Source organism: Branchiostoma lanceolatum, chromosome 2 (genome assembly GCF_035083965.1).
Source record: "Branchiostoma lanceolatum isolate klBraLanc5 chromosome 2, klBraLanc5.hap2, whole genome shotgun sequence".
NCBI lineage: Eukaryota > Metazoa > Chordata > Leptocardii > Amphioxiformes > Branchiostomatidae > Branchiostoma > Branchiostoma lanceolatum.
The window spans coordinates 23,991,951-24,018,606 of NC_089723.1; the positions used below are offsets into that span (position 1 = coordinate 23,991,951).

At 39.1% G+C, this 26,656-nt stretch overlaps 1 protein-coding gene and 1 long non-coding RNA gene across 7 annotated transcripts in view; one reads left to right on the plus strand and one right to left on the minus strand.

The window, feature by feature from the left end:
* The window catches only part of LOC136428071 (CREB-regulated transcription coactivator 1-like), a 29,765-nt gene extending 5,403 nt beyond the window's left edge, over positions 1 to 24,362 (minus strand). The window contains exons 1-15 of one of the 6 annotated variants that reach the window (XM_066417337.1): positions 24,174 to 24,360; positions 23,964 to 24,065; positions 23,695 to 23,828; positions 15,275 to 15,334; positions 9,778 to 9,816; positions 8,114 to 8,214; positions 7,214 to 7,266; positions 6,915 to 6,967; positions 6,392 to 6,524; positions 5,717 to 5,908; positions 3,862 to 3,954; positions 2,576 to 2,782; positions 2,074 to 2,196; positions 844 to 939; positions 221 to 322 (exon numbers count right to left, since the gene is read on the minus strand). In XM_066417337.1, the coding sequence (XP_066273434.1) occupies positions 221 to 322; positions 844 to 939; positions 2,074 to 2,196; positions 2,576 to 2,782; positions 3,862 to 3,954; positions 5,717 to 5,908; positions 6,392 to 6,524; positions 6,915 to 6,967; positions 7,214 to 7,266; positions 8,114 to 8,214; positions 9,778 to 9,816; positions 15,275 to 15,334; positions 23,695 to 23,828; positions 23,964 to 24,065; positions 24,174 to 24,335 (1,650 nt within the window). In that variant the 5' untranslated portion in view covers positions 24,336 to 24,360. Of the gene's footprint in view, positions 1 to 220; positions 323 to 843; positions 940 to 2,073; positions 2,197 to 2,575; positions 2,783 to 3,861; positions 3,955 to 5,716; positions 5,909 to 6,391; positions 6,525 to 6,914; positions 6,968 to 7,213; positions 7,267 to 8,113; positions 8,215 to 9,777; positions 9,817 to 15,274; positions 15,335 to 23,694; positions 23,829 to 23,963; positions 24,066 to 24,173 lie in introns of all 6 variants that reach the window. The other 5 variants (XM_066417336.1, XM_066417341.1, XM_066417339.1 and 2 more) reach the window with 5 other exon arrangements.
* Positions 24,363 to 24,441: 79 nt separating this feature from the next.
* Positions 24,442 to 25,214, plus strand: LOC136428074 (uncharacterized). Its single transcript, XR_010754572.1, has 2 exons — positions 24,442 to 24,606; positions 24,781 to 25,214. It is a non-coding gene; the product is annotated as an uncharacterized lncRNA (long non-coding RNA).
* The last annotated feature ends 1,442 nt before the right edge of the window (positions 25,215 to 26,656 follow it).

Sequence of the window (26,656 nt, forward strand, 5' to 3'; positions counted from 1 at the left end):
AAAGAAACTGGACAACATGTACCGTCAAAAGTGCACAAGAATACCACTCAACGTCTCAAGGGACCAAGAGAATCTGGACTGGCGGTCACTATAGACAGGATTTGTCATGCTCGTGTCCAACAATTATCTAAGAGACCACCAAAAAGTGGTCACATTGGCCAGGGGGTCCTTATGTAGATGTGGTGACTTGTCCAGGTTTGACTGTAGAACTTAGCCTTACCATTGTCTGCCCCATGTAGGGATTACTGGTGATGGGTGACATACTGGAAGTTGTCAGGGGTGAAGAGCTGGGATTATCCTGCACCATGCTGAACTGTTCAAACTGAGAAACAAACAAACAAATAAACAACAAAACCTCATACTTCTGTCTGATACATAAGAGTTTTTGTGAAATTTCTGGACAAAATATAACACAGACATGTCCATTTCACACATTACATGCTCTACTCGATGCCCTGGAAACAAACATGGACCCGGGCCAGTGGGAACAAACCTGAACACATAAAAAGACAAACAGACTTAGGAGATCATTATCAAATTGAATATTTCTCAGACAACTGATAAAAAGTAGAATTGCCATTCGTCCAAAGACAGATTGCGATTCCAATCTGTACTACTAGAATCACAGATTGTCCTTGGACAGATCCCGATTCCAATGTCCTAGGAGAGACTCTGATTCCAATCTGTCCAAGGACAATTCACAATTGTGAATTCCAATCTCTACTGTGACATATAAAATGTACTACCTCACTGATCTACAGAATAAAACAACTGTCTACACAAAATGACAGATAATTTTTAACAACACTAGATCTAGACTTTACAAAATTTGTTTTCCCTTACCTGGTGCTGTAGAGCATTGGTCTGTTGTTGCTGCTGAAGGTAGTACGACTCACTGAATATTGTGTTGGGCATTGAGGAGATGGGACTTTCTGCACCCTGTAGTACACAGAAGCACAAACATGAACTTACAAGTTACATGGTAATATTTATATTGGCCCTCTTGTCTTGTTTCATAGATGGCAGTGTATTAAGATTAACATTCCATGAGAAAGCACAGAATCAAGTTACACTGCTTTACCTTACCAGTATTTGTGTATACATGTACATCCTACCTGAGGGGTCTGCTACATGAAGTATAGACAGAAGCATGTAAACAGAGAGAAGAAGAGAGACAGTGTGGTTGTTGCCTGAACAGCTTGGAATCAATATATGGCATCAAATTCAAAACAATGCACTGGAACCTTGTCTTAGTCCTAAAAACATTGATTGAATCTAAATTTCATAGATGCCACTGTATCAATAGAGACTGCATAAAAATAAAAATGCTCATTTTTGGACAGTTTTAGTAAAATTCATTGCTACCAAGTACAGTATGGCGTCCTCATTAGATAGCTTTAAACAATACTTGTATATGTAGCTAGATGTGCAAAGGTCAGGTGTGACAGGTCGTTCAGGGTAATAAGTATAACCAGCTGTTGCCGTGTGCCTGCAAATCTGGGGTGTTACGCCGAAGGGCGGTTGGTTAGAGTTATATACATACATACACTGTTCTACCTGTAAGTTACCAATATTTGACCCTACCTGAGTCTGCTACATGAAGTATAGAAAGAAGCATGTAAACAGAGAGAAGAGACTGAGTGTGGCTGTTGCCTATGCAGCTTTGAATACTAATACATGTATATGGCATCAAATTCAAAACAATGCACAGGAAGCTTGTCTTTTTTGCTAATCCTATAACATTGATTTAATCTAAAAGTACCTCGTCTACATGTGAACGTATCAACGAAAACTGCACCAACTGCTCATTTTTGGACAGTTTCAGTAAAACTAGTTGCTGACAAGTGTACAGTAGGTGCATCCTCATTGGATAGCTTTCATCAACACTTACAGCTAGGTGTGCAAAGGTTAGATGTGACAGGTCATTCAGTATAATATAACCAGCTGCTGCTGTGCCGTGTGCCTTTCCAACTTTTTTTCTGTGCACCTAAGTTTTTAGGTAAGATGCACCAGTGCATTTCGATCCCTGGCTACAGAACAACAACAACCAGCAGCCACTTTTTGGACGCTTACCTGTGGTGACTGAGACAGCGAGTATGTCTGGTTGGACAGCGGGGAGGAGGGAGACTGTGAGGTGGGTGTGGGCGGTCCTGAGGCCACCCCTGACGGTTGGCTTCGGTACTGCTGCATCACCACCTGTGGTGGGAAAGGGACAGGCGGAGAAGTTCATCAAGTTACCTGGGGCAAACTTCCAAGTTTGCTGAACTTAAACTGTGACAATAAGTGTTCAAATCTGTATTCAGCTTGTTTTTCCTCACCAGGCCTGGAAAATTGGACTTTTACAGAGTAAATCCTTTAAAAATCTCAAATCTAGATGCAAAGCTGGTAGTGTTGGATGTACTATGGGATACATAAATGAGTCCATTTTTGGACAAAATATTCCTTAATCTATCAAAGGACTCATACAGATATCCAGCTCACAACATGGAGGATAGCCTAAAACCCCTAAAACCCTGTGAGTGAACAGTGACTAGAGACAATAATACAATATTGAGAAGTTGAACTATTTACTCACATCCATGTTGAACTGTTGCTGATGGTGTTGAGGCATGTGCTGTGGAGACTGGTGGGGGGAGGGGGTGTGTTGGGGGGAGGGGGAGTGCCGTTGAGGCGGGGGTCCAGGGGGCTGCTGCGCACTTTGTTGTTGTTGGAAGAGCTGGAACTGTCGCAACTGTGCCTGGGGGTCCACGGTCAGGTTACCTGCTGTGTCTACTGTTAACGTCTGGGGGGAAAAGGCACAGCAGTCAGCAGTGCTGGCAGAAACTGGTGTTTTTTTGTTCTCTGATTGGTAAAATGCACTTGTTGAGAGACCACTGCTTTTAATTGTTTGATAAAAAATGCTCAGCCAAAGGTTACAGCTATTGCAAAGCTGGTTTCAATAGAGGATTACATTTTTGAAAAAAATGGTAACCTGGTACATGCTTTTCATACAAGGCCCAGGGCATTTCAGAAAAGATATCTGTGGTCTACATCAACTACATTTATCATTTGATACAGAAAAACAGAAGAATTTCTGAACAACTACTGTTTGCATTGCAGTAGCTATTCATAGAATCAGCACCCATTTTAAAGCCTGGTAATCAAAGTGTTGTTTCATGTTACCATTTGCTTTCCTACTAATTCTTAAACCTAACAATTGTTTGATGAAAGTGTTTGATTTAGGTGTACTAGTGTTTTCTTTTGAAATTTCAACATTTGCCTTTAACTTTAAAAAGAACACATCTGTGTTATAGTTATCAATGAAAGCTTCATGTTTGGAGGACAACCTTCAAATATAAAAAAAGCTTTTCTGACAACTTTATTTCAAAGTTCAAACATGAAGTATGTCTTCCAGAATTTCTCATAACTTTTTAGCCAATTTAAGAATTTAGCACTTACCATCAGTGAGTACACACTGCTTGAAATGTTTGTTAGTGAGGATAGGGGCTAGGTCGTACATGGCAGCAACTACAAAATGTAAACACTGGCCTAAACAAGCATGCTGTTAGTAATGCCCCCTACTGGCTCACATGTGCATTGCACTGTTGCACACATAGGTTTCGGAGCAATCTTAAAAGGCACATGAAGATGATGACTATTTGATGTTGACAATTAACAGTTTTCGATGGATTATCTTTATTGCTGATAAAGATTACCTCAATCTTGTCCTTATGTTTTAGAAGCGTAGTTACAACTGTCTATCAGCAGTTAGTTTCAAATAGTTGGGTCATCATCGGTTTATAATCACAGCTCCCCAAACCAATTCACCACTGCCCTCCAAGTTTTAAGATGGGTTAGTTCGTGTTAAAGGCCTTCTTTTACCTCAAAATCAAGGGGGTAGTTTAGTATGGACCCGTCAACCTGCGTGTCTAGGAAACCTTGATGTGCAACATCGGGTCTGTCGTATTCGTTGTGCTGCAAAGGACAAAAATGTTCAGGTCACAAGTCAAACTGCCACAGGAGGTCAGAGGCCAGAGGTCGGTTCTCCGTGGTGTTCAAAGGAGGTGGTCAAGAACCATGGAGTACAGATTCGATGGTAGAGATGGAAAGAGGTTTCTCTATACATATGTTTTTTTACATTACAGACCCATGGTCTTAAGCTACGTGCCCAATGAACTACTAGTATACAATGATATCTCCAAGATCTGTTGAAACTCAAGTATTCGTCTTTGCTACCTTTACTGCAATGTATGGTTTTGATTAACTATTTATGAATAGTTATAATTTCATGTTCAAAATAGCTACATCTTCTTTTACAAGTGGCTAGAAACTCAAGTGTTCGTCTTTGTTACCTTTCCAGCAATGTATGCTTTTGAATAACAATTTATGAAGAGTTGATATCTCACATACAAAATAGAGAATATCTTCTTTTCAAAGTGGCTGAATAGTGATGAAAAGTACTTTCTCAGTTGGTAGGACACATTTCTCTAGTCTTAGTCATAGAAACTTGACTTTGATTTATTTTACAAATGGGCAGAAAGATGGGGATTTCAAAACGATACTTTTAGGTAAAAACATATACATGTAGCTAAAGAAAGAATTTTAGTGTTCATGACATTGAACATTGCTGGCTCTTAAGTAGTTGAAAGGTGCAAAGTAGTTCTTTCAGGAATGGATCCCTTCCTTTTAGAAGCTTTCCTTTTGCTTAAACAACAACCATTATTTTCAAATTGAGGTGCCAAAAGTTGTTAGCTACTTTTTAACGACTTACAACTTTGAGATATTTTACTTGTGATACACTCGTCTTGACATTGTGACAAATGTCAAAGAAAACCCTTCCTTATATATAAATCCCAGCACTTTAGCAGCGTTATCTTAAAAAGATTTTTGTCTGACTTTTCCATTTCTCCTGCTATTTCAGGTCACTGGCCGAACACTTGGACAAACCTGCCTTAAGACAAACCTATAACTGCCTAAAGCCGTTCATATACAGCCCAGCTGTGAAAGTGGTTCCATTATTGATTTTCAATGACAGTCTAGACAGGAGAGTTATTAATATGAAAATACCAAGTCAAGAAAAGGTATGTTGCAGGTTTGAACACAAGGAAACCATGGCATGAATATGAACTTCTGTGGGGAATCTACAAGAGAACTCTGAACTACATGAGTGACATGAGGAAATCACACAAGCGTATACTGTGACACAAGCATGTGCAAATGAAGAGCATATCTGCATGCCTCCAGCTTTATCTAAAGAAGACTTACAACAGCCACAGAATGATTTAAAAGGTGTTTTTCTGTTAAAGATAATACTTTGATCTGATTCAGCACATTTTTTCCTCTTTTCATAGCTTAAGTTAATTTTTTTTTCATTTACCATTCTGCATCATTTGTTAGTTTCTGGCAAGCTTATCCACTAATACAACCCTTTCTTTACATCAAACTCTTTGCCCACCTTCCAAAAAAATCATAATTTTCATGGATGTTTCTTGAAATTCATTTGCCTCCTTTGCAGGCCTTCTAGGAGCGCCAGCATTTGTTTTGGGGGGAGCGCTGATTCATGATTTTCAACATGACGGGCCAGGTTTTAATGCCGGGAAGATTGTCTTTGAGGCTGCAAAGGAGGCTAGAAATTCATCCATTTTCAAGGCATGGTACAATTTTTTCTGAACAACAAAAATCTTTCGCCCTGAAGCAAAGATTAAAGACGTCCCCATGGATGGCGGGAATGACTTACAGGAGGTATAACTTGTGACTGTGCTCGTCTTTGCTGGTGGGGACTGAGAGTGAGGGGACTCGGTGCAGAGTGGTGGGTGTGACGTCTTCTCTGGGCCTGAGGACTGGTCTGTGTTTGCTGCGCAGCATTAATGCCTAAATGTTGCATGGTATTTGTGGACAGGGTGTTGCCGCTACTATGGTTGAAGGAAGTCTGGAAGGGTGGAGGAGATGTACAGTTGGTTAGATCTCACGGTGGTTCAACTGACGCAACAGTTGCGAGGAAAAAAAGCAGTAGACAAAGGCACTACGACAAGACATGCCGAACGTCAGTAGGAGCAAAGGATTCTAAGGTCGGTCATGAGAGAAATACGGGAAGAAATTACACAACACTCCAGTGCATGCATACATGACCCAAAGGAATATTTCAGCAGTTTGAGAAATGGCTGGATAAAACAAGGACTTTCGCTGGCAGTCTAAAATGTTCCTCGGGCACTGAACTGCCACAAGTTGTACAGTTCACTGAACTTGCTGCCGTCTACTGTTGTGTCTTCAAAAACACATTTACAGATTATGATCTAACTGCTCGAAATCCATTCACACTCGCAGGGTTCTTGGAAAAATCCATTAACACTACAAATGTAAGTATGGGTCCATCCAACTCTTCCAGGAAGAAATGGGCAGAGTGCCAGTTCACCTGATCTTCCACATCCAGCGGTGTCGCCAGTGGGGAGGGGAACTGTAGGTTGGTGAGGTCAGGCAGCGAGCCCGTGTTGTTGGAGATCGGGATGTGGGGGTGATTCGTCTCTTGTTCTGCAGAAGGGTAGATACTGGACAACAGAGAACACAGATGTTCATTATTCATGGAGTGTACTTGCAGTCTCTTATCACGAATAACATACATACGTTTCAGTTTTTGTACTTCCTGCTATGCAGTACATTTTTGTCTTATAAACCCATAAACATTGCAGTGTGGAAGCAGCAGCTAAGTAAGAGTTCTCATTGGTCTTCTATCTACAAAGCCATTTTCAGCATCATGATAACGTGGTCATAAAATCAGCAAACATTTCAAGTCAACATCTTATAGTTTAAACATTACCCTTCTATTGACCGAATTTGCAATTGTTAAGAAAAGTCAGCAATAAAAACAATGTTTCTAGGAGTGTTACAGCACTTTCGACAGAATGCTTTTACCTTTTCAACCTGCCCCTAAGACTTACCTTATCCCTGGAACCTCACAAGACTTTGGTCGCCCAGTCCCCACTTGCTGGTGCTGAAAAATACATCATATTTCGTGTGACCTTCTTGTGATATCAGGTTTTCTACCTTTACAAGGAAACTAGATGCTTAGAAATCACCAAACCACAACATCACAATACTACATGTACCTACAATGGTTATGTTTTCAACATGGTAGTCTAAGAAATACTCTACACTTAGTGTGTACATGTACTGTACAATCAAACAGCGTTTTCTACAACATCATGGATCTATAAAAATTGAAAAAAATCTAACATACCTTTTTGGGGTCCCAGGGCTTCTGACCTAACTGTGGATCTAGCACATTACCAACTGCAGAATAAAACACATCATTAACATCATACAAGCTGAGATCAAATAATGTAAGCTTGGTATGACCAGCTCTCTTCACAATGGACTGAATCCTCTGGATCTCAACAACTTCTCCAGATGCATAGAAAAACTTGACTGCAAAGGATTACAGTTAATTTAGTCCATACAATATCCTGACCGTCAGCGCGCAGGAAAACAACTTTTGTCCAGTCAGTGTGCTCTTATCAAAAAGTAGACACACCTAGCTGAGGTGTATGCATTTCCTCAGTACATCCCAGTTAAGCTATAGGGACATCTCTAGCCTCTACCAGGCTCCATGGATCGCTGGAAAGATAGACCATGGTGGGTCGCCTATCGTCCCTCTCTCCGTAGCCGACTCCCTTAGCATACTATTCACTCTGTTCGGCCAATTTCTACTATTTTTGAAGCGATCCGCAGAGCCTGGCACAGGCTAGGACATCCCTACAGCAGGGTTGATCTGTCGACACATTACGCATTCTATCCCCTAAGATCTGAAATCTCCTCCCTGAGCCAGTTCACCACTGTTTGTGTAGCGGTTTCCAGGATACTAATGTCACATGTATTGATCTTTCTTTCCAAGTGTACGGCATTCTAAAAACAGCTGAGGCATACTGTTATTCACTTTTTTTTATGTTCACGGTAGCAAACTCTCACGGTGCAAGGAAAATGGACATTTTCACTGAACTTTAACTTCACGGTGGCAGCAAGTCAAGGAATCATAGATAATAAAAACAGGTTTTTTCACAGTGATGATAAGTTCACGGTACAGGGGTGACCGTGAAAACAGTGAAGTTACGGTGAAAGAAACAAGAATTACAGTACTTACATCTGCGTACTTGCTGTGGGCTGCCTTGATTCTGTGGATGGAAGGGATCCTGTGGTGCGGGGTTCATCGCACTCGTGTGTAGAGCCGAGTCCGAATTGGTTCTACAGAAAACAAACCACGCCAAATACAACAATGTTAAACAGCCACTAAGGGTCAACTGTTTGAGTTTGTAATGTGTAAGCTGCAGAGGCTACATCATGTTAGGTTATCTACTCGTGTCGATCAGTTGGACTTGACCTTCTATCTTCTGTCTATCTGGGGGTTAGAAAGGGATAGCGATTATAAGAGTTGATTTGCTTTGTTTGCTTCGGCCATGTGACTTGAGTCTTGTTATAATGTACTAGTTTGTACAACTTCGGTTTACAATTTACTTGCAACCCAGAAAAGTACAGTACAAACCTTTCAATTGGTTCTGCTATTACTACTTTGTTTTAACATATATAGAAAGATCATAATCCAAAAGGTGACTGTTTCTCTTCATGATTACTACAACTTTCCCTTAAATTCATTTCACCAAGAAACACCTACCATAATTGTAAGTTATACAGCACTGGTTTCATGTTCATAAATTTCAGGCACATTCCAATTTAGTAAAGGAGAACTGTACATGCATTGAATATATAAATATATATGCCCGCCATACCTTTTGAAGTTATAACTGATAGGTCAGAGATTCCGGTTGTCAAATAAAAGATCAAACTGCAAGTGTTAGTAATTAGTTACAAGCTTGGCCAAAGCAGTTTTTATGTTTGTTTTCCTTCATCAGATTCTAAGATGAAAATTTCTTTTCAATCTAATAAGCTTTTACAACAGCCATGATTATCAAAAGCATGCACAACTAGAATACTGCTTTCTTTTGACTTGTTTTTCCTTCCTCGAGTTGATTTCAAAATGTGGCCACTCAATAAACAAAACTGCTAAGGCCTGTGGATAAGAACACAGTAGTCTGGAGTGTTATACTGCCCAAAGAAGCTTCAAGTTTCATGAATGGATTTTGTTGGAAATCTACGTGCATACGTGTAATTGCATCTGAAATAAAAAGATTTGCAAAGACCTTCTGACCAGAAGCAACTGTAACACTCCAAACTACTTACCACATTTAAAAAAGACGAGCTCAACAGAAAAACCCTTTATTTGACAACTTCTTTTCCCTGACCAATCCCGTTCATGCATTACCACCGTCACAGGGCCCAAGCAACGCGACAGACACAGAGTGATTTTCTGTCAATCACTGTTGACATCAGCTGAACTGTCGACAATTCTGTTAACATGTCTATTTTGACAGCCCATGTAAACAGTGTTGTTAGTTGACAGGTATATCAGAACATGCTATATCTATGTCTATCTGTGTAAAGTTTCAAGCCACAAACTCATCTATTACTTGATTCATAGATTACTGTTGTTTTCGTACAGATTGATGATAAATATACAGGTTTTACATAAAGAAACAGTTCAAGTTAGACAAAAATGTTGGTTTTATGATATATTTAATATATACTCTAAGACTTGAAATAATGGAAAATCTTAATCATCTTTGATTTATCAGTAAATCCAGGAACCGAGTAATAAGATGAGTGTGGCATATGGCTTGGAGCAAGCAAAGCAGCATGGAAAAGACCCATAGCAGCCTGCCTTGTATACATCATGTACTGTAGCAAACCAACCTTAACATAGCTGACCCTGGCAACACAGGATGCAAATGGCTGGATAAAGCAGGGACAAATAAAGAGATGACAGGGAATTCAAAGCTTCCTAATGCTTCAGGAATCTAACAAACATTTGGCTCATGCATTGGTATGAAAAATCAAACAACATATGATCAGTGCAACATGCAAATAAAAGATTAAAGGTGACATGCTGTAATATTTGTGGGAAATGTCATGAAACTGACTTTTCACTGGGAGGAACTGTTGATTACAGTATGCCAACTCACAGCCAAATGCCAATATCATGAAGCAAGCCAAAATACTGCTCAATAATTTTAATACCAACCAATTACTCCAAAAGGGCAACACAAATCTGTTTTTGTAATTCTATACATTCTAAAGCATATTTTACAGATGTCACCTTTAGAAAAAAACATGACAAATACACTGGGGACTCGATGCACAATGCACATGCATCATTCAATAAAAGCTCTCATAACATCGATTATCTAATCAATTAATGCATTTATTCAGCATTATACTTATCCACCTGATATTGACATATGAGGTTTTAGTACTAGTCCAAAAAGATAAAATAAGGAGAAAATTTAGGTCACTGGGATTTCCTACATAAAGAGTATTTGTTTAGTCTCATTTCAACTGCAGAGGAGGTACTATAAATGCAGAAATGCTTGCGGTGGTTTTACGTTTGCGGTTTACATGGTGAACTCTTTACAGCGAACTGAAAACCACTGCGAAAAGCCATTTCATCGTGTGCCTGTAGCGCTACTAACGTTTCAAACTCAAAACCACCGCGATCATTCCATTTTCTCCCTACCGCGAAATCAAATCCCCGCGAACATTTCTGCATTTACAATATCTAATGGAATTTTCCCCCATCCAGTGGTGCACATCAGTTGGCCTTGACACGTGTTGGCACCTCATGTGTTATATTGAGGTGAATAATCTGAAAAGGCGTGCTCCATACCAAATAACCCGCACTACCTTCTTTACGAGAAGCTGTCAAACTCGTGCGGCACGAAATATGATTTGGGGGAACCGTTGCATTCAAGACTGTCTCTATATTAGGTCATATCAATAAATTGTTGCAAATGCTGCATCCTGCCTTTCTGTCATTGCCATTCTTTTCATGATGGTTTCTTTGCTGTCTGATCTCAATTCTTAATAACTTAGACTGTTTTCATACCTTCATATCTGGATTCAGCCAGGCACAGGATCGATCACGATTCGCAAAGCCTGGTATTAACGGTCTGAAATTCTGAATCCAGCTCTGAGTCGGGTTCAATTAAGCCTGATCACGAATCAGGATCAATCCTGTGCCTGGGAGAATCCAGATTCACCAAGCCCAGTATGATCATGAACAAAGTCTTATCATTCATTTGTTGAAGCCATTATGTTCATATACTGTAAATGCAGAAATATCTGCATTGGTTTTATGTTCGAGGTTTTTGCGGCGACCGTTTCACAGCGAACATAAAACCACCGCGAACAATTCTGTGCAATATTGTAGCAGTAATTGACTATAGCACTATCGCGAATTAAAAACCACCGCGAACACTCCATTTTCCCCTTAGCGCGAAATAAAAACCACGCGAACTTAAATGCATTTACAGTATGTCAAAAGACTCTATCTGTCGGACGTCACAGTTTTCAAGGGCACGATGAAGTTCAAGTTCTTATCATGCTCAAAGTTCTGCCAGAAATAAAGAGCATCCGTTTCAACTTCCTCAATCTGCACAATGCAGCACAAATTCAAAGCATGGTTCCATGAAGACGGCATGGTTTTCCCTGAAAATTAGGTTAGATATGCACATACTCTCATCTCCCAAATAAACATACCCCCCGGAATAAACATACCCCCCGGACAAATCTTCAAAATCTAATAAACGTACCCCCCCGGAATAAACATACCCCCTGGGAAATGACCAAATTGACACATAAACTGTGTCCATGCTACTAATAATCTGTCCTCGGGAAAGTAGATGATAAGCAGGTAGGTTCTTTTTATTCGTTTATGCCTGATTTACTTATTGAGATTTACCACATTTGTGGAAAGATTGACATAACAGGTGACTATCACGTTTTCAAGATGTCAACCCTGACTAGACTGTAAGGTTTGATACACTCACACTGGAAAGGACCCCTACTCTTTGTAACACGTAAATGTATAGTATGCAAAATTTTTGGAAAAATTGGGCATAGGTTCCCCGCTATGACCCCTAACGGTGCTTTCAATTTTCAACAAGTGAAAATGTACATGATACATGCATTTTCTACTTGGAAATTGAAGCAAGTGATCAAGGAAAATTGCATAAAGTGACATCATCAAACACAAGTAGTCGCCAAACTTCTCAGTTCACTTCACACCTTCAGACTCAGAGTCTACTCTTTTTTCAGATATGTATCAACATCTAGAACTTGAACAGAAAATTACAATATCCTGAATATATGCTCAGTGAAAGTATTACTTATATGTAAAAGCCATATAGAAAAGGAGGAACTTGCCATTTATCGTGTCATGCATTGCATATAGAACAAAATCACATTATTATATAATGTTAAGGACATTATCATATATTGTCCTTGGTTCAGTGTTGTTGCAATGCAAATAATTTCAAATCCAAAAATTACCCTTGTATGTAGAAAAAAACTTTCATTTTGAGAGACTAAATTGTCAACAAATTTGTTAATTAGATGCCTCAGGCTTGTACAATGTTGCAACATGGAGGTTTGGTGGCAACAAACCACAGGGTTCTCATGTTACACATCAAAGGGCCTGTGAAAGGGTGAGCCAGACAGTAGCCATGGTAGCGGCACCAACACAGTAAGGGGCGGGGCTTACACGCAAATTTCTTGGAAAGCCTTGGCACTCTCTCTGTAGAGGAGTGATCTTTTTAAAAGCATTTTTATGTCATAATAACGGTGACCAGATTGCAATCTAATTTTGTGTATAGACTTAACTATGGAAAAATTTTTTGGTTAAATTGTCATGCACATTTCTGACTGAGGCAAAAGAGTTTTATTTATAGATCAAAAAAAGTTGTTTCCCCTTCTTCGAGGTGAGCTCTGCCATGCATGAGAAACATTCCCACAGACTATCACTGCCGTGCGTCTTTACTGTGGCGATTTCGAAGGACTAAATGTACATGTTTGTGGTAGGATTGAAATGTTTTAGTAACATATTTTTAAAGTGATTATACAGTTTCTAATGCTAAGACACAATTTTTACAAGGTGTTGTTTTTAGCGTTTCAAAGTTTTTGGGAAAGGCTGTATTTTAACCTCCTTGATCTCACGTGAGTAATTTTACATGTGTACTTGAAACATTGTGTGCCGCTGGCAACATATACATGTAATTTGTTTTCTGATCAGCGTGCTTTGGTTTACGATGTACACAGAGACTGTCAAAGTTGTTAATATGAAAAATACATTTCAAAACTTCAGTGTGCCGTCTTATTTTCTCCTAATAACAACGTTACTTTGTAGCGAGATCGACCGATATGTTAGTACCGCCAGGGTTTCACAAATGCCGGGTCATTGTATCGGCGGGGAAATCCACGTCATTTGGTCGAAAAATAGCGATTTAGGAGCAAAAATATCGGGGAAATATGAAAATAAACTAAACTTTCGATATAAAGGGGATCTCTGGTAAGCAAAGCCCCGATGGATTTTCAAAAAAACAATAAACGTACCGTCCAAAATAAGAACGTACTGGGTGGATTTTGAGGCTGAAAAAAATAAACGTACCGGTACGTTTATTTGGGAGATGAGAGTAATACAGTCCCCTTCCTTTCCCACGACATTGGGTAGTCCAACCGTGATGTTCCATCTTACCAAGAAATGTATAAATATTCCATGAAGCAGCCAGACCTTGGGCACGTCAAACAACAGGCCATTCAATTTGGTTCCCAATCCATAACTACACTGAACACGGATTCTTTAAAATTCCATTGTTACCTGTATGGAAATACCAGCACGACACATCAATTTCATATTCCTCAATTTGCTTAGATTTTCAGTTCATATCTTGTGGAGATGTATTGGCTGTATATACGATGCAAAGGGAATCAAACGTCCATGTTGTGCTCTTATCTTGGATTTAGATTGAGTGTGAACAATTCTCCTGGTTTCAAAACATTGTTTACAGCAGCCAGTATTATTGTTTATATTGCTTGGCAACAATGTCAATTATAGCACTTACACAAAAGGGTGGGAGGCAGTGCTGTGAACAATAATAAGAGACATTATAATATAATATTAATAGCTGGTGTTTTTGTTGCACATGCTGGATAAACCAGGATACTGAGTGGGTAGAAACATACATAATTTCATTTTCCATCTTCAGAAATTCAATCAAGAATCATGATCCTGACATTTTATCACCGCCATTTTGCTCTGTGTTCATTATCAGATTTGATAAATAAAAAATGCAAAAATGCGCATTAAATTTATTTTCAGAATCCATTCAACGAACAAAATCTAACTTTCTGTGGCCTTTCCTTTGCACTGTCCACCCTACCTGCTTTCTGTTTTAGAACTGAAATTTGGGACGTGTTTCAGAATTACTCTCATCCTTTGAACACGACATATGAAGGTTATATATGCTGAAAGCTCAACGCGGACATCCTTTGACTGTATCCAGGCCAATTACTTTCCCTTTTCTTGCTTACATGTTGACTAATTCTTCTATCAGGGATTGAAACAGTAAAGGAAAGGGCTCAAAGGCCAGGAAGGCAGACTGCAGGCATATAGGTTTAGGCAGCATTGGTGACCTTTCCATCCAAATGGAAACATATTACATAAGTATATTTTTTGGAACCCAGCTTTGTCTTAATAATACCTAACAGTTTGGTGAGGGAAACTTTTCAAACGTGATGAAAGAGTTTTTCTATCTACAGAAGTACTGAACAAACCAAAACAAAGATGGCAACTGTTGCTGTTTACTAATTGTTTTGTCTGGTCTTGCACACACAAACATGATGAAAGAATATTTTTTATTCTCAAAAAAAATGGTTTTTCTATGTACAGAAGTACTGAACAAAACAAAACAAAGATGGCAAGTGTTGCTGTTTACTTATTGTTTTGTCTTGGGACCATTCCATTTCTCTCCAATTTCCTCATTAGGCAGGTCAAAATAATGAAAAATTAACCATGACCTCTTGTAGGAAAACACTGCGTTTGCTTGCAAATGCCCCTCGCTCTATCCGAATCAGACTAGGCCACTGCCTATTGGATCAGAAATCTCACTTGATATTTTGTCCTTGACAAATTAACAATTAAAACTCATGAGTCATGAATCACAAGAATTTGTGCTTTTCAGATTTTGGTGTTTCATCACTAATTTACATATTATTTTTTCAAGAAAATTCACATAGGATGCTGTGCACCCTCCTATAGCACCACTATATACATATACTCTAAATTTTTTTGGGAGACCCCAATCCTCTAAAAGCCATAACAATACAACACACCAGTAAAGAAGAAACAGGTTCTTACCTCCTCCAGTTGGTGTCCGGGGGAGATAAATAATGGACTCCTCCATACCGAGGGCTGTCCATGTGAGCAGGTGTTAAGGTGTAAACATATCAAGCTTCATCAATAAACACAACTTCACATATCACGCTCCATGATTCAAACAAAATGTGATGAAAACAAGTAGCTGGGGGTGATCAAGTGAACATTCAATACAGTTGTTTTCATTACAATGTTTCTAATGTTACCTTTGCATGGAGGGATAATACGCCCAGAGCAGTCGCCTGACCGTTCATAAGGCCATGTTGATTTGATTATATGGATGACATACGCGTGCATCAATTTCCGTCCATTTCCCCCAAAAAAATTTGGCCATACTGTAAATCGTACAAAGCAGGTTCAAAATTAGAAAATGTAAGCTGTAAATTGCAAAATAATGTTTTGTTTGCTCTGTATGTTTGGTTTTGTTCATCCTTCCTGCCACATAGATTTCAGAATGAAGTTTTTTTTTTGTCCAACTTTTTTTTATTCCCACGCTTGCATCAGTTTTGGGGTCCCCAGAGGATGTCATCCATATAATCAAATCAAAATGCCATAAATGCGCGGGGAAATTCCCAAAGTTCACCATGTGGTAAAAATGAAGAGTTTGCACTCAGTTGAGACAATAGTAGCTACATAATTAAAATGTCAGCGCCTGTTCACTGGCATGACAAATTTGTGGGAGACTGTTAAAACTAAATAATAGTAAGAATATTACAAGATGTACAGTAAATAATACAAATGATTTTTAATGTGAGAATTCTTGTACTGAATTACTCTCAAACAGTTGGCAGCAATGCAATACTAGGCGCCTTTCATTGCACATAATAAGAATGCTACATGATCATTTATGATTTTATTTTGAAATCTACTGAAACTGATATTTGTGGGAGAGCCCAACGTCTATAATATAGAACATGTGCAACCAATTTAATAAGAGCATTTGTGAGTTGTCCGTGCTATCTGCTATAAGTCTGACAGTCAATCACACATAATATGAAGGGGAAGTCTGCAGATAGTGTGTCATCGAGTTCCTGGTAACACAACTACATCAGATATGGATTGATACAAGAGAAGGTAATAACAATCATTCATCACTGGTTTTCATCAGTCATCTTATACTTTGGCAGGGAACAGGAAAAACAGGATAACAAAACAGGGAATGTTCAAGCTCAATTCTACAACAGTGACAAAAGCTATAAAATAAATCATGCCACTGTATACTTATGGTTTAGTAGATCTTATGTTGTCCTACTCCTACCATGACGAAAATAAATTTTGACAATCTTTTGATAATGCACGGTCTTGCAAGCAAACCTTGTATACAGTCTCATATCACACTTGAAATTAATTATTCAAACTTAAGACGGTCGAGTACAAAGGTTCGTCACACAAAAGAAATTGTTTGCAGCTAAGAGCTATTTCTGTTGTACTAACGTTTCTGGGTGAACACTTAACTACCCAAGTCTCCATTTGTTTTACTGCACAGAAGATAGCAGGTGGCAGTGGTGATATTAAGACCCACAAAGTCCATCTCAAAGATGTACTTGAGACTTCCAAGAAACCATTAAAGATTTTCAGGAAATCCACGTCATCTGATTTTGATATTTTTGTCTGAATAAATTAATAGAGAGTCAGAATACACATTAACTATTTCCAATTTAGTGTAAATGACAACTGTAATTCAGTCTTGCCCTTTCCTGATTTGCACGGAAAACTTGACCCTTTTTCAGTTAAACCTTATTTCTAGTTCAACAATATCACCCAATTCTAGTTTTCCAAGGAGCATTATAATTGGCATTCCTTTAAACAAGAAATACTGTAGGCTGAATATTCACCAATGATAAAGTGTTACCTACAAGTGTTGCCTGTGAGTCAAATAAAAAATCTATACTGTGTTCTCAACTAGCAGAGATATGCATCCCGTATATTTATACAGGGGCTTTTCTAGGAAAAATGCCCACCCAAGGCGAGTGAGAAGAATGACTTATCAGGGTGGGGATGATACAGAACATTGGGTTGGATTTACAGGCAAAATTGGATACGATCTGGTGGTGTTTGTCATTGGATTTGTATCAGGTGTACTGCTTATGTGGTATTTCTTAGTGAATGAGGAAGAAATGTGCCACCGATTGACAATATTTTACATCATAAAAAGTCTGCATCAAAATTTTGGCATCTGTCAAGTTTAGTCAATGACGAGAAAATAGCATGGGGTAACTGCTCTACTATACAGTTTAGAAAAAAATATAGATTAACATCATAAAACAACTACACGGTCATAAGGTTTTAATCTTGGACAACATGCTTTGATGTAAAAAAAATCTCTATTACCGCATAGCCTGGGCAAATCTTATTTAAACAGTTTCCATTAAGAGCAACATAACTTATTTCATCTGTCCAATCTTGCCATGAAACAATGAGCTCCCTTGACAATAGTTCCATTGATACAAGTACTGTACCTGTACTACAGGATAAGCCGTGTTCCAAACATTTTCCTTGTTTAGGTACAGGAAAGGCAATAATGAGAACAATTCTCAAGGCTGCCGGTAATTTTGTACCTTGCAGATGCATGTCTATAGTAAGAGGCATTACAATTTTACATTACTGACAATCACTGCTATAAAATACCCACATAATTTTTTTGGCCTTCTACCTACTGTTTAACTGTTGTAATTTACATGTGTGTACTTCTGTGGGTTTGTTTAATTACTGTACATACTGTCTAAAAATAGGTTTTGACCCAAACAACATGCCATTTGCACCTGCTAGGTGCTGCCAAAGAGCTCTGGCTTCATTTATTGATTTTTGCATGTTTTGTGATTATCACTTCGGTGAGTAAAAGGACAACAATGAAGAACAGTGGGAAATCATTCACCAAAATCAATATGTGCAACTTATCCACTACTCACTCTAACAAACTTTGTCTGGAGTAAAATCTGCCGATGGTATACTTGGGTCATACCAGCTATTCACCTGGTGAAAAAGTCACATTCAATTGTTGTTTGATTTAACAAAAAATTGTGTCTTCTGCATCTCACCTACTAAAATGTTATTGTTAATGTGCCACAGTTGTCTAAGATAGATATATTTCTTTCCTGCAAGTTGTTGTTTTCATTTTACCAAGCCTGGCATTAGGAAAAATCAAATCAACAAGTGATAGTAATAGTCATATTAGCATACCACGCGAGCATACATAAAGCCTAATATCATAAAGTAGAATTGTTAATACACATGGCCAAAGATTTTTCCAGACATCATTTTTTTCACTATTAAGCATCTATGCTTATGTACAAAATGATATGTACTAATTAGACATGTACTAACAAGACAATTTGCAACAAGAATATTGTAGAATGACAGTTTGTAACAATGGTTTGTAACACTTGATTTCCAACTATTCTGACTCTGAGGTATTACCCACAGTAATGATGTACATTCTGAGCAAATTGCTATATGTAATGCACATATCCCGCATATCATTAAGACATAAAGTCCATATACACTCCACTTAAGAAGACGCATTTTACAAATTGGACGTTCCAAATGAAATGAAGGAAAAATGAACAAAACAGGTAAAAAATATCCTGCACAATTTTCACTCCACAAATTTCATAAAAACTCTGTGAAAAATATTTTTCTAAGGCTTTGGGGAATGGTCCACACTGAAACATTCACAAATGGACTCTTAAGGTATAGGAGCAAAAAATATAACTTATCTCAATAATTCTAGGAATAAAATCTAACACACTCATTGTCAAAGCTCCTTGACCTTGAAGTGCACAACTTGAACTTGCCATGGCTCTAGTCTACCCTGGTGGGTTCTACCAACAGATTTGAAGCTCTGGCCAAGTGAGCTGGCTACAGGAACGGCCAGCCACCTTACACAAGTATTTTATTTCATTTTATTAGAATTGCAACAGTGCCATACACGTGGGACACAGGCAGCTATATGCCAGCTATTGCTGGTGTCGTGACCCACACACATAATATACCTGTTTTTTTACACCAGGGTGGGGTGAGGAAAGTCTTGTAAAGTGCCTATTTCCCAAGGGCACAAGATTGGTGGCGTCAGGGGATTCAAACCCGGGACCGCTGGGTTCTGGGCCGAAAACCCCGCCGTTACGCCACACGACCCCACCTTACAGAAGTACCAAAAGATTTACACATCAAAGCCCTACAGTGCCTACCGTAGGTTGGGGAGTTGTCCAGGTATAAACACACAAAAAACACAAATCTCACAGCACATAAATCATGGGCTACTTTGATTATCCGGTGGGAGTTAGTTTAAAATTGTGCAGGATATGCTTTTCAGTTTGGAAGTCCCATTTTGCAGTGATACAGAGCTAAAAGCACTCTTCAATAAAGAACATTACGAGAACTATAATGGTTTTCCTGCAACACTTAAACAGGATTGTCTTAATCACGTTTTTCTCAAGATATGCCAAGTACTACTACCTAACCTGGAGCACCATGTTTTCCAGAGTCCTAAATAAACACTGTCATCCAAAAACCCCAAATGAAAAAGTAATAAAAACTGGGCAGTTATCAAGCATACCGTGGTAGTTAAGTTATAGCCTTCATGTGTTAAGTTATCAATAGTTACGAGCAATATTTCCAGTTACTTGGGCCTAGAAAATAGATATCATGGTAATATGCAGAAGCCAATTCAAACACCAGCTGTCTGTAATAACCTTGGCTAAATTATGAGAAAAGCACCACCTACACATTTCTTACTAGCTTATCGTGTATTCTGCAGTGAAATACAAGTTCTTCCTACAGCTTTTAACACAAATGGAAAATGCTGAAATGATTTGATGGACATGGAAACACAAAGCCTCTATAAACCGCAACATCTTGCCTTGCATTACATGACCCTGGTCTCCTTAAAAACTACCTATCTGCCGCCCAATTTGACATTTCGATGAAATCTACTATAGCTGCTTTTGTAAGGACAATGCGTGGGTGTTTCTTCACCCCAAGAAAGGGACATTAGCAAATAGAGCGAGGATTACATCAAAAGGTGACTACTGGAAATAAAACGATTCTTTATTTCCCTTCAAAGGCTGCAATATATGGAGGTGTTTACATAACAGGGAGACTCTAAAGGAGGCTCACAATACACTGACAACGGTCATGCCTCCAGGCAGAAACTACATCTCTACCTGACCTTTGGCACTCAGTCAAAATGGGTTTGTCAGCTACCATATCGAAAAAACACATACACATTGAAAAAATACTGTTCATAACCAAAATAAGTTTCAATCTACAAAAAAAATTTACAAAAGCAAAGTGCCATTAACAAAGACAAATACTGTGTGCCATGCAAACTATCATAAGATTTGTGAGAACAGCGAATAAGCCCCCATTGATAGTAACTTTAAGTAAGAAACAGAACTACAATTTACAAAGCCACTCATAGTATAAAAGTCAATAACAAATATGCAAGGACTTGAGTACATACAAATGTACTACATTTTTAGGTACCCAACTTTTAAACTAAAGGCTGTGACTATTCTACAAAAAAAGGAAGCACCGTGACTGTCTGCTTTTAAATCATGAGTAGCAACACAAAAAGTCAGAAGTGGCAAAGTCAAAGGTTGCTCAATATGTGACTTCCATACGTTACATACATACCCACATTTACATCCCAAATTGATAGTCCTTATTATGATATTAATACAGCCGTCTGCAAAAATTGGAATTTCAAGAAGATAAAATAAGATGCCATAAGCATCTTGTCCAAATATGCATAGCAGAACAAGTCTACCTGATGCAAATATCAGACCCTTATCATCAATGCAAGGTCATATAATATGTATGACTGACTGTATATGCAAAAGTACTGCCGTCACCTAAGTGGTGTCATAATGGAGGTATAAGTTAACTGTCATCAGCTGTGAAGAACAGGATAAATCACACAAAGCCTTAAATTGGCATTATAGAAATGTACTGGTCCACACCATAAATATTTGTCATTACTTAATCAGCTAATTTGCAACATGAGCATGACATTTCTATAATTTAAATTTTAAGGAAACTATGGAGTTTCTCATATTACATGATAAGAAACTCGTAACTTTTTATCAATTCATATAACATACAGACATAGAATGATACATGCTGTAAATTTGAAAGAAAATCTAAAGCAGGCCAAAGTCACTGCCTGTCAATAATTTTGCTATCTGAAAAATATGACTCTCAGAGTCTCGGACTGAAACTTTTCATTGATTAACTTCTAAAATTACTAAAGAAGGGAAGACAATTTTTCAAGCTACATTGTGCTCTTCATTCTATTTTCCTGCGAAGTGTATCTGGTAAACATCATGAAATGAGATGGTAAAAAGTGATGGGGGAAATCACTAAATTTTGCGTCATAAAAGGACAGAAGAAGACTATTAGGGAAGACTATTAGTCAAACACACAGTCTGATACCATTGTAACTAACATAACGATTTAATCCCAAAGACACATTCAAAAGACGAACATGTAGAAAAAGGCCACAGTGTAACATATGCAGATCCTCACCTACATGTCTTCACATATAGGGCATGACATAAGCAACGGATACTAGTATTCTAAGCCTGCAATTAAAGGAATGACATCAACTGGTTTTTACACAATTCACCTGTCTGTCCTGTCAACACATACCAATTGCGCTTTTCTGTGTTCCTTACATATCACCAATCTGGGGTAATACCATTTCAAACGGAGGTGAAACCACTGGTTATGGCTAAAAATAAACACGACCAGCAGGTAGTATGAATAATGCAGGCTACAACTGGGCTCATCTAAAGTGATGAACTCACAGATAGTGGAAGCCAAGCACAAACATGGCCATACTCGAGGGACAAATCATTTACTTTTGGGTGTTATACTTAGGCCCTTTTGTTTACCGTTCCCTCATCATTAGTAACATATTCACAACAATACAGGCAGACAATCAAGACAAAGGCAGTGAGAGTCATGATTTTCTGTGTGATAGATCTACATGTAAAATGTTGTGATTCATATTCTATGGAGTTGAAAAAAGGAAAGGGCCATAATCAGTGTGGTATATGAAAACCACATAAACCACAAAGGTATTCAATCCCATACATTTTCTGTTAGTTGTCAATGAGTGTCTGCTGAAATGCTACATTGTATATCTTATCCGAAATCCAATTATCACTAAGGCAAAGGGTCTTATTGTTTTGAGACAATATGGGGTAATCTTTCTCAATTACCTGTTATCAGAAGTGAAAACGACAGACAGTATTCAGATCATACAAAGAAACTTGACCTGCAGCTGACCCAGAAAGTAAGAAAAATATTATGTGTCCATCTTTCTACAGCCGTATAAACCTTTCATACACTTGAACCAACATTCTTCAAACACTCTTACAAACCTAGCCGTATATGGCAAGATTTTCTTACTTATTCCAGGCACAGGTCAGATTCAGTATTGCCCTAAGGTAGAATAAAACCAATTATCGTTCACAACTGACAAAGTAATTACCTGAATAATATCTATCAACTCCAGTTCGAGGAAGGTAATCGTATCAAAGCATTCATGGAGAAAAAACACCCTCCCATATACGGTAGCTGTTTTTCCCTCACAAGATTTCCAAGCAGTTTATGGCGATTTAACAGCTTTAACCACAGAAATTTGACTGCAAATCTTTCCACCTGGATTTACTATTCAAAATATGGCAAGCATCCAGGCAGCAAATATGTAACATTATAACATATTAGAGAAATAAAGTATTACTGAGCATACTGACTCTAACTGGAAAACAGCTCAAGATGCAAGCTACCACTTATGCAGAAAAAATATACATATGATAAATTACATATAGATATGACTACATTAAAAACAACCAAATTTTATTGCAGGTGCATACTATGAATTTTCAATGTCCATTCTATCCTGGTTTGACGGCTATTGTTAGAGTCTGACCTGCACAGATTAGTAGCTGAATGTACATAATGTTTTTACTAGGGAAGACAAATTATGCACATTCTGGTGGTGCTTGTGAAATAATGAGCTATTGTTTTCACACAAAAATACAAGGGGCGTGTACGTTAATTAAAGGAATTGTCATAATTGTCTTGCAAATTATTTGTGGTCCTATTATGGGCAGAGTTAAATTGAGGACATAGGTGTGGAGCAAAAAAAATACACCCACCCACAATATTACCTACACAAGACAGATGTACACATACCTCACATAGTGATCACCACATCATCACCAATCATAGGGTGATAAAAACAAACTACTCAACTCTTCAGCAGGAGTGTTGGAGGTCCGGGTGCTAGAGGGAGGACGTTGTAGTTGGAGGGAATGTTGTGTGTTGGGTTAGAGGGTGTGACTCGAAGGGGGCTGGGACACAAAAACAGGACACAAACCAAGACTCAAAAGGATATCTGCCTCTTTTCAAACGGTGCCAGTCTGTTGCGGTGTTGAGCTGCTAGCATGCGCCTGTCAAAACCGGGCCTTCGGTCCACGAACCCCGGCTGGGCTCCGCGTTTGATGTCTTCTAAGCTGTGCAGGGCGCCCTGGGCCGGGAGAGAGCAACACAGAACAGGAAGCGGCGTCAGAACAACAAGCAGCCCCAAAACAACTTGCACAGAAACGACACTTACGCACAGCAGGGCACGGGCACACGCCGAGCGACACGGACCTCAACGTACCTGTAAATCAATGGCACCGGTCCCTATCTGGTTGACGTTGGGTAGGGAGCCGCCACGATATGCTCCAAGAGCCTGAGCCATCTGCATTTTCTGGTATTGCGCCTGGAAAGAGAAAGAGACAGAGGAGCGCCATCATGGGGGAGGGCGCACAGGAGAGAGCGTTACGAGAAGACTACACTTTAAGGACGTGACCTGAGAATTGGGACTTACCCCAGCAGTGGCTCTTGTAGCGCCACTCACTTCCTTCATGATCTGCTCAAAAGCGGCCGTCTCTTCGGCCTGCTTTTGGTTGTGGAGCGCGATTTTTTCACTGAATTTGCGTGGGTTCGCCATGATGGCCGCCCTGCGACAGAGCACAAGCTGTGTTGTCATTCAGGCGTCGTGGGGGGTCACAAGGTTTCTGGCCAATCAACGATAAGGACGTTCATCACGTGACTGGTCTCAAGCCCAATCCTTTCTCCGCCAAGACGCAAAGCACGTCCCAGCCCATAACAAAAGCCATCTAAAGAAGACTACACAAAACTAACAAATGCCAATAATCAGCTTGATTAGATGAACAGTCGATCTAGAAAACTTAACACCTTGTAGTTTGTCATGTTTTTCTTCAATCATCTATTTTTGGATGTTTTCCCGCTGCTTGAAGGTGTGTCTTGTAAGGTCAACAGGTGACATTTTCACTTGCCTTTTCAATAACACCTTATGTGAACTGTTGTCTTGCTGGACCAGAAGAGATAAAATGCTAATATCGATTATCCTATGACATTTCCATTTGGCCATGTTTTTTTCCAATGATGGCTAAAATATAGTTTTTCTCTAGCTCTCTCATCAACAGGTTGGTGGTCGGTAGCTGCAAGATGTGAACACGCCGTCAGCCGCCGCTCCGCGGTGAATTTTGCTGTGCCATGATCTTCCTAATGTTCTGTTGTTGGCATTATACTAGTAGTCAAAGACGGATTAGTCAGTGCCGATTGTATCTTAGACTTATAAACTGTACATGTCTGAGGCTTCAGTGGACTCGAATTCTGGTAAACAGTCACAACCGGGTCTTCAACCAAATTTTCCGGCAATTTTTGCTCGTTGAGTCACCATAAAAAGCTTCTTTGTATTATCATACATACTAAAGGGAAGATCATGATTGGTTAAAATGATATGCTACTTTGCACTTTTCTCCCTAACTTATGCTAACTTATGATGTAAAGTCGTGTGAAATAAGATTCTTATCGCAGAACATAAAAGGTATTTACGACTATCTACCTGGCCAGGCAATGCAATAATAATAATAATAATATCAGGTGTATTTGCAGCCTTATGTTTTATTATATACCATATCTTCAAATGTCTCCCAACCTGATGAAAGTTATCACGAACTACAAACTCTAAGCATGGCGTATGGCCTATGTCTTTTAATGTGATTTTTCCCAGCCGAATATACCACATGGGGTGGACGTAATACAACAGGTGTTTTAGCAAGTCGAACGGTGATTTGAAGAGCGAATATGTTATTCTATGGATATGAACCAGTGAATATATGTTAATTACCAAAAGTAAGGGCTGTCCCTGATTTCGTGCTAAACTTCAGAGTGAATATTATATCTATTACCGAAACTAAAGGGCGGCTGTCCGTAATGCTATGCTAACAAGGTTCTGATGCCGAGAGAGGCGAAGTCCCAAAGAAAACCAGAGAGTCTTCTATCAGACCTCTTGATGACCTCATTTCTTTGATGTCGCTTATGCCATATGGCTTATGCATATGTTCATTAATGATAAGTCAGCTGGGATTATCCTTGGTCTCCAGCTATCGTCCGTCTAATAGCTCCTATTTCGGAGCCAATTTCTTAAACCCATGGGAAATGCAGAGCTGAATTTTTTTTAGGCTATGCCTCATATGGCTGTCTGACCGACTTCAAAGATCACAGCTAGGCCAGAGCTTTGAAACCTATGGTTAGAGTGTGCACGCCGATAAATCAAAATAAGATGTAACCAAGTTTGTCACATTCAATATAACACCATTGATGTAACGTAATAGGGACTGACTGGATACAATTTCAAACAAAATACGTGGGCCCGCACAAAATTTGAAGGACAAAATACTGTTTGATGAGTAAGGAGCCTCTGCTTTAAGTTATACCCTCACCTTTGAGGGTAAAAGTCAATTAGAAGGCTCGAAAAGGAATCGACCTTTTGGAAACCTTTGGACTTAGAATGAAAGCGGCAACTCTTTGGGCTGATCAGTAAAAAACAAGCCCCAAGCGATCCTCCCACTCACCTTCTTGAGGAGCCCACTGAATGATGGCGAGTCTCAATTCAATTTAATTCTATCAACATTGCCACGCACACCGCACACACTGACACACACGCGCGCGCACACACACGTACACACACACACACACACACACACACACACACTGTGACACTGACACACACGCGCGCGCGCGCGCACACACACACACAGGCACACACAAATGGTAGCCTGAATGATGTTGATATTTACAATACGAATGCATGACAAAGATGTAACTTACACATGTTACATGGACCACGCACACGTTCGCGTAAAGTCAGGCTAAATATCAAATATCCTTGGCCCCTATTATCACCTTGCAATTGATGCTGATTGACACTGACCATGGTTAGGCTCCGTTGCAGACTCCTTCCGGCTGTTTTCTTTTTCAAGTTACAGTTTTACTATTACC